This window comes from Eptatretus burgeri, chromosome 14 (assembly GCF_056783735.1).
Source record: "Eptatretus burgeri isolate ZD-2024b chromosome 14, Ebu_testis_v1, whole genome shotgun sequence".
Taxonomy (NCBI): Eukaryota; Metazoa; Chordata; class Myxini; order Myxiniformes; family Myxinidae; genus Eptatretus; species Eptatretus burgeri.
Window position 1 is genome coordinate 74,251,786 of NC_140974.1, and position 16,061 is coordinate 74,267,846.

General features: G+C 43.9%; 1 protein-coding gene across 6 annotated transcripts in view; it reads left to right on the forward strand.

The window, feature by feature from the left end:
* Window positions 1-16,061, forward strand: part of LOC147013632 (homeotic protein female sterile-like) — a 174,560-nt gene that overhangs the window by 142,703 nt on the left and 15,796 nt on the right. For 4 of the 6 annotated variants that reach the window (XM_085855617.1, XM_085855619.1, XM_085855618.1 and 1 more), the window contains 5 exons: window positions 489-613; window positions 944-1,070; window positions 8,024-8,172; window positions 10,976-11,202; window positions 11,421-11,757. In XM_085855617.1, the coding sequence (XP_085711743.1) occupies window positions 489-613; window positions 944-1,070; window positions 8,024-8,172; window positions 10,976-11,202; window positions 11,421-11,757 (965 nt within the window). Of the gene's footprint in view, window positions 1-339; window positions 614-943; window positions 1,071-8,023; window positions 8,173-10,975; window positions 11,203-11,420; window positions 11,758-16,061 lie in introns of those variants that run through there. The other 2 variants (XR_015051393.1, XR_015051392.1) reach the window with 2 other exon arrangements.

Sequence of the window (16,061 nt, forward strand, 5' to 3'; positions counted from 1 at the left end):
GTGAATGGAACTTTTTTTTTTATAAACAAGGAAACTCCGTGGTTGGTTGCTGTGGGCTAGAATCCATATTTTACTTCTGACTTGGACTACTTCCAAAATTCTTTTTTGTTGTTGTTGAAGTGCACCCCCACGCCCTCCCCCCCTCCACAAAATTACCCCATGTTATGCATCAAATCTGAAACCAGGAAATATTTTGGTTCGTGTTGGGGAGCAGGGGTTATTTTCTATTTGGGTTTGAAATTGTACAAACAACATCTTAAGCCTTGATAATCCTCTTAAGGTAAAAGCAGTTGGTTACAAAGCAGCGGAAATTTCTGGGCACTACTTGCCCAATTTTAGGAGAAGACACTAACTGGACTACTGCAGACCAAATTAATGGGATGAGCGGGGTCGAGAGCACCTCTTCCATGTTGGTTGCGGAACGGGTGTGCCGGCGTGTATCTGCGAGGCGATAGGCACGCTCTATGTGCCCGTTGCTTCCGCCGCAGGCCCGGGGAGCGTGCCCGCGGCCTCACCCCAGGCCAAGTCCCCCCTGGCGCAAGCTCGAGTGATGCGAGGTAGCCCGGGTGGGAGCGGGATGCCGATGGCGACCCACAGATCCCAACCTCAACAGGTGAGAGCACCTGCCCAGTTCGAGAGTTATTTTCTTTTGTTTTGTCGTGTTTATTCCTTTGCTAAGTGCATTTCTCATGAATCTTGAATGATGTCAAAATAACCTTTCTTGCACTGATTGCAATGATATTTTCATTTGAAAAGGAGTTAAATAATAGTTGTTTTGTGCAGTATACTCTCGCAATGACGATGAAAGATGACCGTACAAATTGATGAGTTCCTTAATTGGGGACTGATTACTTGATGTTACTTTTATGAAGAGACTGCATTGCAATTTGTTTTTTGTTGTTGTTGTAGTTGTTTATTTTGTCTTCTGTTTAATCTGCCGCAGCCGGCATTCGCCGGCAGCGGGGAAGACGATCGACGATCACCAGGCACTCAATCTGAGATCCAACACCATGGATCTGTACTGTCTTCTGTGGAGCGTGTGGAGCCAGGAAAAGCCAACCAGCAACAAAGTGAGTCCCGTAAACCATTGAGAATTGCAGAAGCTTGACATTGTTACTTATCTTTGTGAAGTAAGGAGCTGTGGGCCATTCATTAGTTCATCTCATGTTTTGCTCCATCAATGCAGCACTTTTAAATTACTTATTCCACCCCAGAATGGTTGGTGCGCATGCGCAGAGAAACCCCAGGAGACGTCGGCGTTCAGGGCATCATAAAGTACGACGTTAATCGGAGATAAGGATTGTAACCTGAAATGGGTCACAAAGATTCTGAAATAAGTTGCAAATCGATGGAAAAGTACCTGAGAGAAAGGGTTGTGCCTCTGCACAAGACGTTGAGAAATTTCTGAGCTCGCGAAATGGGACGCTTCTCATACTGCCAACTCCCAACCGGATGCAAGGTCCGAGTGGAAACCCCTGATGGATTGCTACCATTGATTGGAATGTTTTTTTTTTTTATTCTTTATTTTTTGACTATGTTCTTCTGGACACCAATGGGAAGGGCATATCTGGGGTTTATGTATGTACAGGGTAAGTTTAAAATTATGATATTTGCTATTAATCATGTTGGGAGGAGCTGCGAGGGGGAGCTGTGAGAGTTATCAATGTTTGTTTGGTTCTGATGTTTTACGTTCGTGTGTGTGTGTGTGTGTGTGTGTGTGTGGTGTGTGTGTGTGTGTGTGTGTGTGTGTGTGTGTGTGTGTGTGTGTGTGTGTGTGTGTGTGTGTGTGTGTGAACGTACCAACTGTGGCCAGCTGGCTGCTAGTTTATATTTAGGGCTTCAAGCAAGTGCTGAAGCCCTATTGAATTCGTTAGTATTATTATTATTATTATTATAACGGGTTTTATGTTCTACTGACCGATTTTGTGGCGGATCTGGAGGGAAAACTGTCGGATGAAATTCAACGAAACTTAACAGGATTATTACTCACCACCTGAAGTTTATACTATGAAATATTTGATGACGTAGGTCACGTGGTATGGCGGCCATATTGGATTTTATCCAAAACCTAAAAACATCTTCTTCTCCAGAAGGGATAATCAGACAGCCTCAATCTTTTGCACACATTTGCTAAGTAACTTGGGAATGTAAAGTTGTTAATTTGGTTGAAATCGTTATTTAATTTATATGATTTTAAATGATGCCGATTCGCCTCATTAAATATGCAAAATATGCAAATGAGAGTTGAAAAAATTAAATGACAGATTTAGATAGTACATAAACAGGGGACTCCCAATATATTTATACGATGTCTGTATTTGACCCCAGTGAGCCCCCAGCGCCCCCCAAAGTTGAAAATGACCCATTTTTGAAATGTCATAAAATAAAAACAACGCTTGGATGAAATTCAATGAAACTTATCTATTGAATAACTCTCCACCTGAAGTTTATACTTTGAAAATTTTGATGACGTAGGTCACGTGGTCTGGCGGCCATATTGGATTTTATCCAAAACCTAAAAACATCTTCTTCTCCAGAAGGGATAATCTGACAGCCTCAATCTTTTGCACACATTTGCTAACTTCGATGGTAATGTGAATTTGTTAATTTCATCGAAATCGTTACATAATTAATATGATTTAAAATGATGCCAATTCGCCTCATTAAATATGCAAAATATGCAAATGAGAGTTGAAAAAATTTAATGACAAATTTAGATAGCACATAAACAGGGGACTCCCAATATATTTATACTATGTCTGTATTTGACCCCAGTGAGCCCCCAGCACCCCCCAAAGTTGAAAATGACCCATTTTTGAAATGTCATAAAATAAAAACAACGTTTGGATGAAATTCAATGAAACTAATCCATTTAATAACTCTCCACCTGAAGTTTATACTTTTAAAATTTTGATGACGTAGGTCACGTGGTATGGCGGCCATATTGGATTTTCTCCAAAACCTAAAAACATCTTCTTCTCCAGAAGGGATAATCTGACAGCCTCAATCTTTTGCACACATTTGCTAAGTTCCATGGTAATGCTAATTTGTTAATTTGGTCGAAATCGTTATTTAATTTATATGATTTTAAATGATGCCGATTCGCCTCATTAAATATGCAAAATATGCAAACGAGAGTTGAAAAAATTTAATGACAAATTTAGATAGCACATAAACAGGGGACTCCCAATATATTTATACTATGTCTGTATTTGACCCCAGTGAGCCCCCAGCGCCCCCCAAAGTTGAAAATGACCCATTTTTGAAATGTCATAAAATAAAAACAACGCTTGGATGAAATTCAATGAAACTTATCTATTGAATAACTCTCCACCTGAAGTTTATACTTTGAAAATTTTGATGACGTAGGTCACGTGGTATGGCGGCCATATTGGATTTTCTCCAAAACCTAAAAACATCTTCTTCTCCAGAAGGGGTAATACGACAGCCTCAAGTTTTTGCACACATTTGCAAGGTTCCATTGCAATGTTAAGTTGTTAATTTCGTCGAAATCGTTACATAATTTATATGATTAAAATGATGCCGATTCGCCTCATTAAATATGCCAAATATGCAAATGAGAGTTGAAAAAATTTAATGACAGTTTCTGATAGGCCTTGAAGAGGGGACTCCAAATATGTTTACGCTATGTCTGTATTTTACCCCAGTGAGGCCCCAGAGCCCCCAAATTTTAAAATCACCCATTTTTGACATGTCGTAAAATGAAAACCAAAGAAGATAGACAAAAAGTGACCACAAATTCTGGAAGATATTTTCACGTTCTACAAGTTCGCCATTTACATTAATATGCAAATGTGGAGTTATTGGACTTTTTTGGGGACTTGAAAATTTGTCCAGCCTCGATTTGTCCAATGTGAAGTTTTTTTCTCTATCATGTATTGCTCTGGGCTTTTCAATCCTTCATTGATATAACTTGAGGGACCCCGTAGCTGGGCCCCATTGCAGACTTGAACTAACTTTCTAACTCGGAAAACCCACATCATGTGACAGGGTGATGGTGTTGAAACTTCTTAAAACGGAGGCACGCCTTGAAGCCCGGGATTACTGGTTCACCAGTTTTAATTATATTTATATTTGTTGGAGATCAACACCTCTCGGTCTCATCCACAGATATTTCTCGTATTTCCGTGTGTCTGATGGTCATTCAGGAAGAGAACATAGCAATGGCAGGTTAAAAGTGCTTGTCAAGCAGAACCGTGTTAATGTAAAAACTTTGTATTTTTTTTTTTTTTTTTTTTTTTTTTTTTTTTTTGTATACCTTGGTCGAGGCTCGTATGAGAGCTAACACACAACTCACAGCAAGGAGGCATGAGACAAGAGGGGTGGGAGTGGGAGGGACAAAACATTGGGGAACAGACACAGGTGAACTGTGGAAGGGAGAGGGATGGGGATGGGACGGGGAACATGGCGAGGAGAAGATGGACATTACAGGGACTTTCAGGAAGGAAAGCAGGAGAATTGAAGGAAGTGGGCTTGGGTGGATTATCGGGGGTAGAAAAGATCGAGGATTTGGATGGGGGAAGATAAGAGGTGGTGGTGAACAGCTGTTTTGAAAGCCTGGAGGGAAGAATGGGAAAGAATAGAGTGAGGAAGTTTATTCCAAAGGCGGGAAAAAAGAGGAATGAAAGAGTGAAGATGAGCAGTGATTCGTGATTTTGGTAGTTTTACCAGGGGGTTGTTGGCGGACCTTGAGCGCCCTGTGGAAATGTGGTTGGGACAAATCGCAGAGAGAGCAGGGGGCAAGGCTGGAGAGGAGTCGGTAGAAGACAGAAAGACCACCGACCAACCTGCGGTGATTGAGTGAGAGGCCCAAAGACTCAGCTTCATTGCGGGAGATGCCAATGATCTTAAAAGCCCTGGTTTCGACAGCGTGAAGTCGAGAAAGGTGGAAGGCAGGAGCACCAGCCCAGAGGGGAGAGCAGTACTCCATCAGGCTACGGACAAAAGCTTTGTAAGTAGTCAGGAGCTCAAGAGGGCCGAGGAAGGACTTTGCACGACGGAGGATTCCCAGTCGGCGACTGGCTTTTGAGGCGAGGTTGGAAATGTGACTTTCCCAGGAAAGGTCATGGCAGATAGTGAGACCCAGAAGCTTGAAAGAAAAGACTTCTTCCAGAGGATTGTTGAGAAAGTGGATGGGGGGTTTTGTAAACGGTCCTTTCGAAGAGACATAGTGAGAGTGTGAGATTTGTGTGGATTGAAAGACATGTTCCACGTGTTGGACCAGTTTGTGATTTTATCCAGATCTGCAGTGAGCGAAGAAGCTGCTGCTTGCCGGTCTGAGGGATGACAGATGGTACGGCAGAGGGTGGAGTCATCGGCAAAGAGAAATAGAGGATTTTCCAGAGAGTCCGAGAGATCATTGATGAAAACCAGAAAAAGAACAGGGCCCAGAACGCTACCTTGAGGAACTCCAGCCTGCACAGGAAGAGGGGATGAAAGAACTCCATTTAGGGCCACACGTTGACTGCGACAGGAGAGGAAGTCTGCGAGCCATGAGTGGAGATGGCCTTGAATACCATGGGAAGAGAGTTTGGTGAGTAGGGCAGGGTGCCAGACTGTGTCAAAAGCACGTGATATGTCCAGGGATACGGCTCGGATTTCCTGTCTGGCATTGAGGACCTCCATCCATTGATGGGAGAGCAGTAGCAGCATATCCAGGGTAGAGTGACCTGGTCTGAAACCAAATTGATGATTGGAAATCAAGCCATTGGAGAAGAGGAAGGATTTCATGTCTGAAGCAATGATGGATTCCATAACCTTGCTGATGATTGGGAGAAGGCTGATTGGTCTGTAGTTACAGGGATCTGTTTTTGCACCTTTTTATGCAGGGCAGTGATGTTAGCAGATTTCCAAGCAGATGGCAGATGACCTTGGGAAAATGAGAGGGTGAATAGAACAGAGAGAGGGTGAGCAAGAGCAGAAGAGCAGGCTTTGAGGACACGTGGGCTGATGCCGTCTGGACCGGTTGCAGAATCTGACTCGAGGTTTGAAAGCAAGCTCTCCACCTTGTCAGGAGAAAAGGATACAGAGTCCAGGGACAGTTGGGTGCGACTGGGTAAAGTGGGTAGAGATAGTGATGGGTTTGGGACACAAGATTTAGCTGCAAACACCGAGTTTAGACATTCAGCTTTATCACGTGTGGAATCAGCAGTGCGGCCATTTGAGGTAAGGGAGGGGATGGAGGGGGAACATACACCAGAAACAGATTTGATTAAACGCCACCAGGATTTTGAGGAGGGAGAGAGGTTTGAGAGTTCAGACTTGAGATGAGAAAGATGTTGTTTTCTGGCTCTCCTGAGGGTAGATACACACTTGTTCCGAGCTTTGTGGAAAGAACTGAGATTGCCCTCAGTTGGGTTTGCTTTCCATGAGGCAAAGGCAAGTTGTTTCAGGACAACTGCCTCACCACAAGCTTCAGTAAACCAAGGGCGGGAGGAAGGGTAAGACAACTGAACACGAGAGGGGATAAATCTGTGCATGAGGGAGAGCAAGTTTCTTTGAAAGAATTCCCAGGATGAGTTGATGTTTGAGAAAGTAGTGATAGGAGACCAGTCTGTAAGTTTGATGGCTGCTCGGAGACCCTGCCAGTCGGCTTGAGTGAAATGCCAGACTCGACGGCGGTGAGGTGGTTCTCTGATGACAGCCAGAGAGATGTCCACTTTAACAAGGACGTGGTCAGAAGAACCAATTGGAGCGAAGGAAGAGCAGCAGATATTGTCAGGGAAATTTGTCAAAATCAGATCCAGAAGAGATGGAGTACCATTGGTTGAGATCCGGGTCGGGAAGTTGACCGATTGAGTCAGTCCCAATGAGTCACAGAAAGCTTTTGCTGATGTCCCATGGCAGGTGAGAGAGGTACCCACACCTAGCCAACTGGCGTGATGACAATTGAAGTCGCCACATAAGAGGAAGAGAGAGTTTGGATGAGAAGATAGAAGATGGTCTGTGTGCTGTGTGTATTGATCTGTGTGCTGGTGCTGGTGTACATTCTGTGGTGACAAGGTTAGAAGTCGTAAGATATTTCTGGACAATAGATGGTTTGGTGTCTGTGCGCACCTTTCTTTGTCTACAGAGGGGTGAATCTTGCAAATAGTTTTTGTAAAGTTCAATTGGCTGTGCCTGGATGGGTTTAAGGGTAGAGGAGTAGCAGCCGAAACCCAAATCCCATCCAAGTTCGTCCTGATGGCTCCATCTTCGTCTGGGTTCCTCCTGATACTCCAATGCTGTATTTGGTCATGCATTTGATTAACATCGGGGACAGTAGATATGGGATACCAGTCCCGAGGAGAGATGGCTGCATGCAGTCCCTGCCAATCTGTTCGAGTGAAATGCCAGACTCTCGGCGCTGAGGTGGCTCTCTGAGAATAGCCAGAGAGATGTTTACTTTCGCAAGCATATGATCAAATGAACCAATTGGAGAAGAGGAAGAGCAGAAGACGTTTGACAGAAGGTTAGTCTTCACCAAGTGCAGACCTTCGTGATCTTTCCACAGACCCATTTGTAACACGTCTAAAGTCAAGCTGTCAACCATACTGTTGCCTGTTGGTATGAGACATCCAACGTATGTATTTAGTAAACCTAGTAAAGCGAGCGACAATGTCGGCATACACACTCCTTCACTTAAGTGCACTCATTGTGTGTGCAGGACTAATTAAATCGATGGGTGTTAAATGACAGATTGACAATGATCGACACTATAAAAAGGAGCCAAGCATGTGTCTGTCCATCCATCCATGTGTGTGTCAGGGTTCCACCTCTTAATTTGACAGGTTTGTAATCTTTGTAACGCACGCGTGACGCAATCACCTTGTGGGTAATGTGCGAGTGGTGTACTAAAAGTGTCGTCACCATGTCAAGACAACTGTGCCTTATGTCAAATGAAGCAAAGATCTACAACTTTGACGTTCAATTTTAAAATAGCCTTCACTGTTGGGGTTAAACCCCAGTGGTACAGTGCTTGTCTACCTTCACTTTTCCTCTTCTGTCCTCCCTGCACTTCCAGAGCCTGATAGGGAGCAAACGGAGCAACCTGGTTCTACAGGCCTCACGACGACTTCGAGTCCCATGACCTTCAACTCCACACCAGGTGCCGTTTCCTTCAATCCTAATCGAGCCAAATCAGATTCTCGTGTGTCTTCAGTCCCTAAAAAGGTATCTTCTTCTCATGATTTTCTCTTCCATTACCAAAGAGTTATCTAATTATATACAGATACGATTGTACTTTTGGCGTTCTTGTTAAAAGCCAGTAAGCGGTTATTTTTCCCGTCTGTTGTGTAAATCGGTATCGCCCCTGCCTATCGATTTTTAAAAACTTCTCAATTTATTTTCATTTTTTTAAACTCCAATAATCCGATAAGACCATGATATCAAAGACAACTTATTCTGGCAAGAAAAATTGCTAACCTGCCACTACTGATTGATAATAACAATGATTGAGGTAATCCAGTTCGCCAAGTGTTGATTCAAGCTTATTCACTTACCATATCATGTCAGAATGTATGCGTGAATGAAAGAAACATGTTGATAATTTTATTTATCTCAAGTTGGTCAAACATGTGCGAAATTAGGAAAATTTAAAGACAAATTATGACCTTCTCAAAGTCGTTTTTTTAACCTTCCAAATTGCTCAAGGTGTAGGAGATTCAGGGGGCCATTGCCTCCCTGGGTTCCTCAGTGGGGCTTCACCCCTGGATCTCACCTGTGTGGCCCCCAGACCCCTGGCCTTATGAGGAGTTAGTTCTTATTCAAACAAAATGACCTGTTCCAAAAATTAACAAGAACCCCCTGACTTTTGACATTTATAAACTTCATCCAGCTATCCGTCCTGGGATCATGTGATCAGACGGTGTTGTTCATCCAACATGTTGATGTTTGCTGCAGCTTGTACTTGAACAACTGTTGTGTTTGACTGTCCATGTATATTTACTATTATAATATTCAAATACTGAATGTTATAAAAATATTAAATAAAATTTAAACCGTTTTAATATAATAAAAACAAACAAACGTGTCCATGCGTGTGTGTGTTCGTTCGTTCGTTCGTTCATTCGTTCGTTTTCATGATGTTTCGCAAGCTTTGGGAGAAATTTTTCATGAAATTGTCCAGGATTAAGATTGCCAAACTTCTAATACCCTTGAGCAGTGATTGCCAGATGCGTCTTGGTTAGCAATGTACCCGTCCAACAAACTGGCAGCGTTCTTCAGTTAATGACACGACGAAGGATTCAAGCTGACATAACCAGTGTTACTCCTGCAGCGTCGTCTGATATTTCAGATCAATTGTTCAAATTTGCATAAAAGCACCAAAATTGGTAAACATGGAGAATAATGTATTCCGAACAATTCTAGATATGGAGCCACCCGAGATTGTGCCTTGATCAGCTTCGGCGACCATTTTCCAAAATGGCCGCCATTCTACTTTAGCGAAATTGGCTATATGCTCTTATTTTCTTATTGTATTGGTGGTAGATATAAGGAAAGTGTAAAATTCAGTAAATTGACCATGAAAAGGCGTATTCAAATATTATGAGTCAGTATTTTCGGTAAAAAAGCCATTATTTGATTTGTAAATTGCTGCTCTCCTGAAACTTTTTGCTGAAAAGTACCCATTATTGCCTGGAGAACAAGAGCCAAATGATATTCATCACATTCAATGGGTTTGGAATCAACAAAAATTGCATTATAGATTACATACTTTATCACGATTATCAGTTCCCTTTTCAAAATCGAGTAATGAAAAAAACTCTGAAAATGTAGTCAAATTATTGCACACTTCACTTTGAAGCGGCTATGGTTTACTGTCTACTACCATTCTACCAGGACACATGGTACACGCATACATCAGTCCACCAAATTTCATCCAAATCCGTTCACAACTTTTTGAGATATCCTGCACACAAACAGACAAATGAAATTGCTCGTTGAGCAAGGAATTGCCGGAATAACTTTGTCATATCTCCATGATCTCTGAAAAAACAAAAACCTGGAAATCGATTTGGTTCTTATAAGTCGATAGTGCTCCTGTTTAATGAGTTATAGCACTTAGTTTGGTCATGATCATAACTTGGAAGTCAATCGGACTTGAAATGGCGTTTTTATCGCAATTTGAATGTTTTGACCTGACCCCACTGACATTCGACCCCCGACCGCTAACAAGAGTGTTGGTGTGACACCCCAATGAGATGTATGGTTGGATGCAGAATTGGAAGATGCACATTTTTGGATTTGGTTTGAAGTCGATACGACCATTTTAGCGGACGTTATTGCGGAAATAAGAATTTCAGTGACCTTGACCTTTGACCTAGATTCACCAAAAACGACAAGTGTCTAAGTTGGACCATGGCCGGTGTCTGTACCCAGTTTGGTCATGATCGCTGAAACGGTGTGGCTGCAACAGGGTAAACAAACACAGACAGACAGACAGAATGACACACACAACCGACCAACATAATTGCCGAAATCCAAAGGATTCCGGCAATTAACAAACATAGACAGACAGACAGGTGAAAACAGACAGACAGGTGAAAACATAACCTCCTTCCACCTTCGGTGGCGGAGGTAATAAAAATACTTCATTGTGAATGACTTAGTTTCCTTCCCTGTTTTTACAACTCATTTTGAATGATTGTGCCTTATCCTCCTCCTGTATTTACATTTTTATGTTTTTTTTTGAAATGTAGAATATTTGAATTGAGGTTGTTTTTTTATTTTTAAAATTGAATCCCCACTGGTATTGCTGCAGAACTGTGAGGAGGTGCATTTGTCATCCTTTACGTGTAATGGTGTCATCTCCCGATGATCCTTTTCCCGATAAATCTTAACTTGATTGTACAACTATTTCAAGTCTAATCTAATGAGTATTGATGCATTGTTTGTGTTTTATAAAGTATATTCTTTGCTCTGCCAGACAATAATGAAAAGGATACCGTTAATGCCGGCTGATATGCAATGGCAGGACATCAAGATCAAGAATATGGGCTCATGGGCAAGCCTGGGAAAGGCACCAGCGACATCGGCTGCTGGTATGTCAAGGACATCGAGCAACAGCTTTGAACAGTTCCGACGTGCTGCCAAGGAGAAGGAAGAACGTGAGCGTGCACTCAAAGTACAGGAAGAGCAGCAGCGTCGCCACCAACAAATGCAAGCAGAGCGAGAGCGCCAACGGCAGCAGGAGCGTCAAAGGTACTCAAACCCTAACTAACCTAACGTCAAACCCTAACCCTAACCCTCGAAAGCAGACTTGGTTTATGGTGAGCTTCAAGAAAAGGATTTGATATTGAAGCTTGATTATAAAGGCATTACCACACGATGCTTGTAAAAGTGGACCTTTTGTTTGCTAATATGACGGATGAGCAGTAATTTCTTTATTGTGTCTGTGCAACCATGGCACATAATATTAGGGAGCGAGAAGAAGGGGAAGTGTTGGAGAGAGCTCAGCGGGCACAAGAGGATACCAGGAGAAGACAGGAACAGCAGCGTCAAGAGCAAGTGGCAGCCGCAGTCTCCCAACAGGCCGCTGTTTCGCAGCAGCAGCAGCAGCAGCAGCAGCAACAGCAGCAGCAGCAGCAACAACAGCAGCAGCAGCAGCAACAGCAGCAGCAGCAGCAACAGCAGCAGCAACAGCAGCAGCAACAGCAACAGCAACATCACCAACAAGTTGCAGCAGCAACCTCCCAAGCAGCTCGAGAACGTGAGCTGGCAAGGAAGAGGGAGCAGGAGAGACGCCGAAGAGAGGCGGTGAGGGCTTCTTACCTCCATTATTTCTTGTAAATCCAATTCTTGCATTGCATTGAGGGAAGTATTTGACTTGAGGTCGTATTTCGGAATTTAAAAAAAATTGTTGGGACAATTTATGTTTGTTTTTTCAAGGGAATTATTCTCGATGGGGTGATATTTTATAATCATCCCTCTCCACTTCCTCCCCTTTATCCTCTTTCATTATCCTTGCTTTCATGCTGTTTTTCACCTTTCTTGGTAAGAACAAAAGGTTACCTTGCAATTGGTCATTTTGCTCTTGGTGATGAAGACTCTTGCTGATGAAGATTGGTCATTTCCATTCTTGCTCTGTCATGCGTACATACAAACATACATATCAAGATCAGACCCATTACTGTAGTGGGTACCAGGAAGCAATACGTGACTTTCAAAATGACGTTAATCTGCTCAAGAATGCTCGGTGCGCATGTGCAGAAACTGAGCTTGGAGGGGAGGGGGGTGAGCCCGACCGCCACGGACTCCCACCAACTCTGCCGGGTTTCCTCGAACACTTTTCCTATCTTGTCCTACCCTCTGTGCGTAATCCCCATGTTCCCCATGTTCCCCGTCCCATCCCTCTCTCTTCCACAGATCTAATGTCTCTGTTCCCCACTGTTTTGTCCTTCCCACTCCCTCCCCTCTTGTCTCATGCCCCCTCCTTGATGTGCGTTGTGTGTTAGCTCTCATACGAGCCTCGACAAGGTATACAAAAAAAATATAAAAATCCGGCCCAGGACCACCAACCAACTCAGCTGGCCATTACGGTCGCATTGAGGAAACTCGCTGGATTCAAATCGGGCAGCCAGACAAATCATGTGACTATGACAATATGTTTAGTGGTTTTGCATGCAAGTGACTCCAGGAATGCAGTGAAAGGAATCATACATGAGAGAAAAATCTTACTTCTGTGTTTGTTGTTAGAGGTGGAAAAGGAGATTGTGCTGCCAATCCGACTACCACTGCCACCGAAGGTGGACAGAGGTTATGTTTTCACCCCTGTCTGTCTGTGTTTTCTGTGAGCAGGATATCTCAAAAAATGACGGATGGATTTGGTCAAAATTTGGTGGACACGGGTGTGTGATGAGGAAGAATTGATTCAATTTTGATGAAGATCCGAATCCGGATCTGATAATTTTTAAAGTGATTCACCATTGATAGATAGTGCCAAACTGACATATATATAGAATGATATTTCAAAAATGTATTGGGCCCGATATGTTCTTGTGGATCAGGCATTGTGTGGTGGTGGTATGCGCTCTTGTGAGTGCCCTTCTCGTTTCATGATACTTTCAAATCAAACTTAATATATGGAGTCTTCACAAACTACTCCAAAGTGATAAAGCTAAAAAAATGAAGATAAATGTGAATAAGTTAGATGAACAGCGAAAATCAGATGATTCTCAGTTACATAAGTATTCAACATGCCTTTGCCTAAATAACTCCAAATAAATATTCAAGCCCTTTGCCTAATTAACCCTAAATCACTTTCAGAGCAAATTATTTATTTGAAAGGTTATAAAATAAGTGTAATAGGTTTCACCTGCATGTAATCAGTGTTTTCACTTAAAAATAGGACCACTGGACCTGTAGCTTATCTGGGCCTTGGCCGAATGCTGGAACCCAAATTTGGTAGAATTCTGATTGGTGGGTCTGAAGAAGATTTTAAAAGGAATTTAAGCAATTTCCCAAAAATTTTACGAAGTCCACCATTTTGACAAATTTCCGGTCGTGTGATTGGCATGACCACCACGATATAATTAACATCCCTACCATAATGTTGCAACCCAAATTTGTTGGCATTCTGACAGGTGGGCCGAGAGAAGGGGATTTTGGAAGGAATTTGCGTGACCGCCATTTTGGCACACTTCCGACGTGATCAGCATGGCCTCCGCAATTTAACATGACGACCGTGTCCTAATGCTGTAACCCACATTTGGTAGAACTCTGATTGGTGGGTCTGGAGAACAAGATTTTAAAAGGGATTTAAGTATTTTTTTTTCCCCCAAATTTTTTTTACAAAGTCCGCCATTTTGACACATTTCCGGTCATGTGATTGGCATGACCTCCACAATTTAACATCCCTACCCTGGCCTAATGTAACCCAAATTTGGTAGAAATCTGACTGGTCAATCAGGAGAAGATTTTGGAAGGAATTTGTGAGGACCACCATTTTGGTCATGTTATCGGCATGGCCTTCGCAATTTAACATCAGCAACCTGTCCTAATGTTGCAACCTAAATTTGGTGGCATTCTGACTGGTGTTCAGGTCAGGCCAGATTAGATCTGTGACTTGCTCCAGGTACCATGTAAACCTGAACGAACCTGTTCCGTTGTCAGCGACGTAACCGACTTCCCCACCAGGTTTCCTGGTGAGGAGGGTGTTTGATATGGACACCCAGCAGGATTAAAAACAAAACCTGTCAAAGGGCGGAGGAGCTCCTTGTGAGCCAACGGCCTTCCATATCAAGTGCCCAACTGTGTCTGCGGACGACCTCCTGCAGTTGGGTTACTTTTTTTTTTTTAAGGACGTTGGTGGCAGGATTTGCACTCCGGCCACTGTAAAACCCTTCGTTCCGCAAAACACGAAAAATGCAAAGAAAATTGAAAACCCACTCCGTGGGAATACCTCTCGTGCATTGGCCCTTCGCAGGGCAGCTCACCGGATGATGGGAGTAGGGAAAAGCCTTCAGGACCCCCACTCTTTGATGATCGGAGGAAGACCACTGGGTAACCTTCCCGGGTCAGATTGCAGTCGGGCTGGTGCTGAGGTGTCGTCCATCAGACAGCGGTCTCCTTGGGTTAACCTGAGGCGGTCACTTCGGGTGGGTGCCTGGAATGTCCTATCCCTAAGAGAGGATGATCACCTGTCTCTGTTTTCATCTGAGCTCAAGCGTTTGGACATCGGGATTGCAGCTCTCTCTCTCTGAGGTTCAGAGACCGGATTGCAGCGAGATCATGGTGGGTGGTTACACCTACTATTGGTCTGATCGCTCTGATGGTTACCATGCCCAAGGTGTTGCTGCAGCTGTGCCGAATAAGCTGACTCCAATGATTATTCAGGTAACCGGTCAACGAGCGTATAATGAGACGAAGGATTTGTCACTCCTTGGGTGTCATTTCCCTGGTCTCTGTTTATGCTTCGACTGAGGCGAGTGATCTCACCGTGAAGGATGCATTCCCTGCCACGCTCGAGTCTGTCATTGATCAGTGCCCCAGGCGAGATACTCTTCTGGTCTTGGGGGATTTCAGTGCATCAACTGGATCTGATAGGGATGGTTATGAGATGTGTGTTGGTCCCCATGGGTCTGGAACTGAGAACTAGAATAGCACGAAGTTCATTGACTTTGCAAGAAGTCATGCATTTCAGGTGGCTGGTTCATGGTTTCAGTGCCCACAGGCTCATCCCTGGACTTGGTATTCCAACGCTGGTGCTGTGGAAAAAGGAGATTGACCATGTCCTCGTTGATGGTCATTGGAGGATGGTCCAGAACTGCAGGGTCTACCTGAGTGCTCAGTTCCTCAACACCGACCACAGGCTTGTTGAAATAACTCTCAAGTTTCAGCTTCAATCCAGGAGAATGGTATCACCCCAGCCAAGGCTGGATGTTGGCAAGATCAAGGATGAGAGGGTAGCTGAGGAGTTTGCGAGCAGGCTTAGTGGGGGTTGTACAAGATACTTGGGAATCTGGGTGCCTTGGGGATCCTGAAGTGTTGTGGAGTGCCTTTTAGACCACCGTCCTTAATGTTGCCGGTGGATGTCTTGGAACACACCGTCGGGCGGTCTCTCAAGGCACACTGGATAGCATTAACCAGTCACAGGGCCAACCTTAATGGCAGAGCTGAGCTGTTCAGGAAGTTGAGGTGTAAAACTGTACGTGCGCTGAGGGTGGACAAGGAGGCCTATGTGCGAGGAATCTGTGAGGGGGTAGAGAATCACCTGTGGTCAAGTGATTCTCATCCTGCTGGCAGGGGAATTCGCGCATTGCGTTCCTCCAAGCCTGTCCCTCGGTGTACTGCAGTGAGAGCAGAGGGTGGTAGGCTCTTGACAGAGGAGTCCGAAGTGAAGGCCCGTTGAGCCGGTTACTTTGAGCGGCTGTACCAGGCTGATCCACCAGCTGTTGAGTTGGATGTCAGGAGTGTTGCTATCCCTATTGCTGACCCTCCAATCAACTGTGATCCACCTTCGTTTGTGGAAACAGGCTGTGGGGAACCGGTTGAAATGGGGTAAAGCTCCTGGGAATGCTGCATTGCTGCATTCACTGTGAAAATGATGACATCATCGGTCA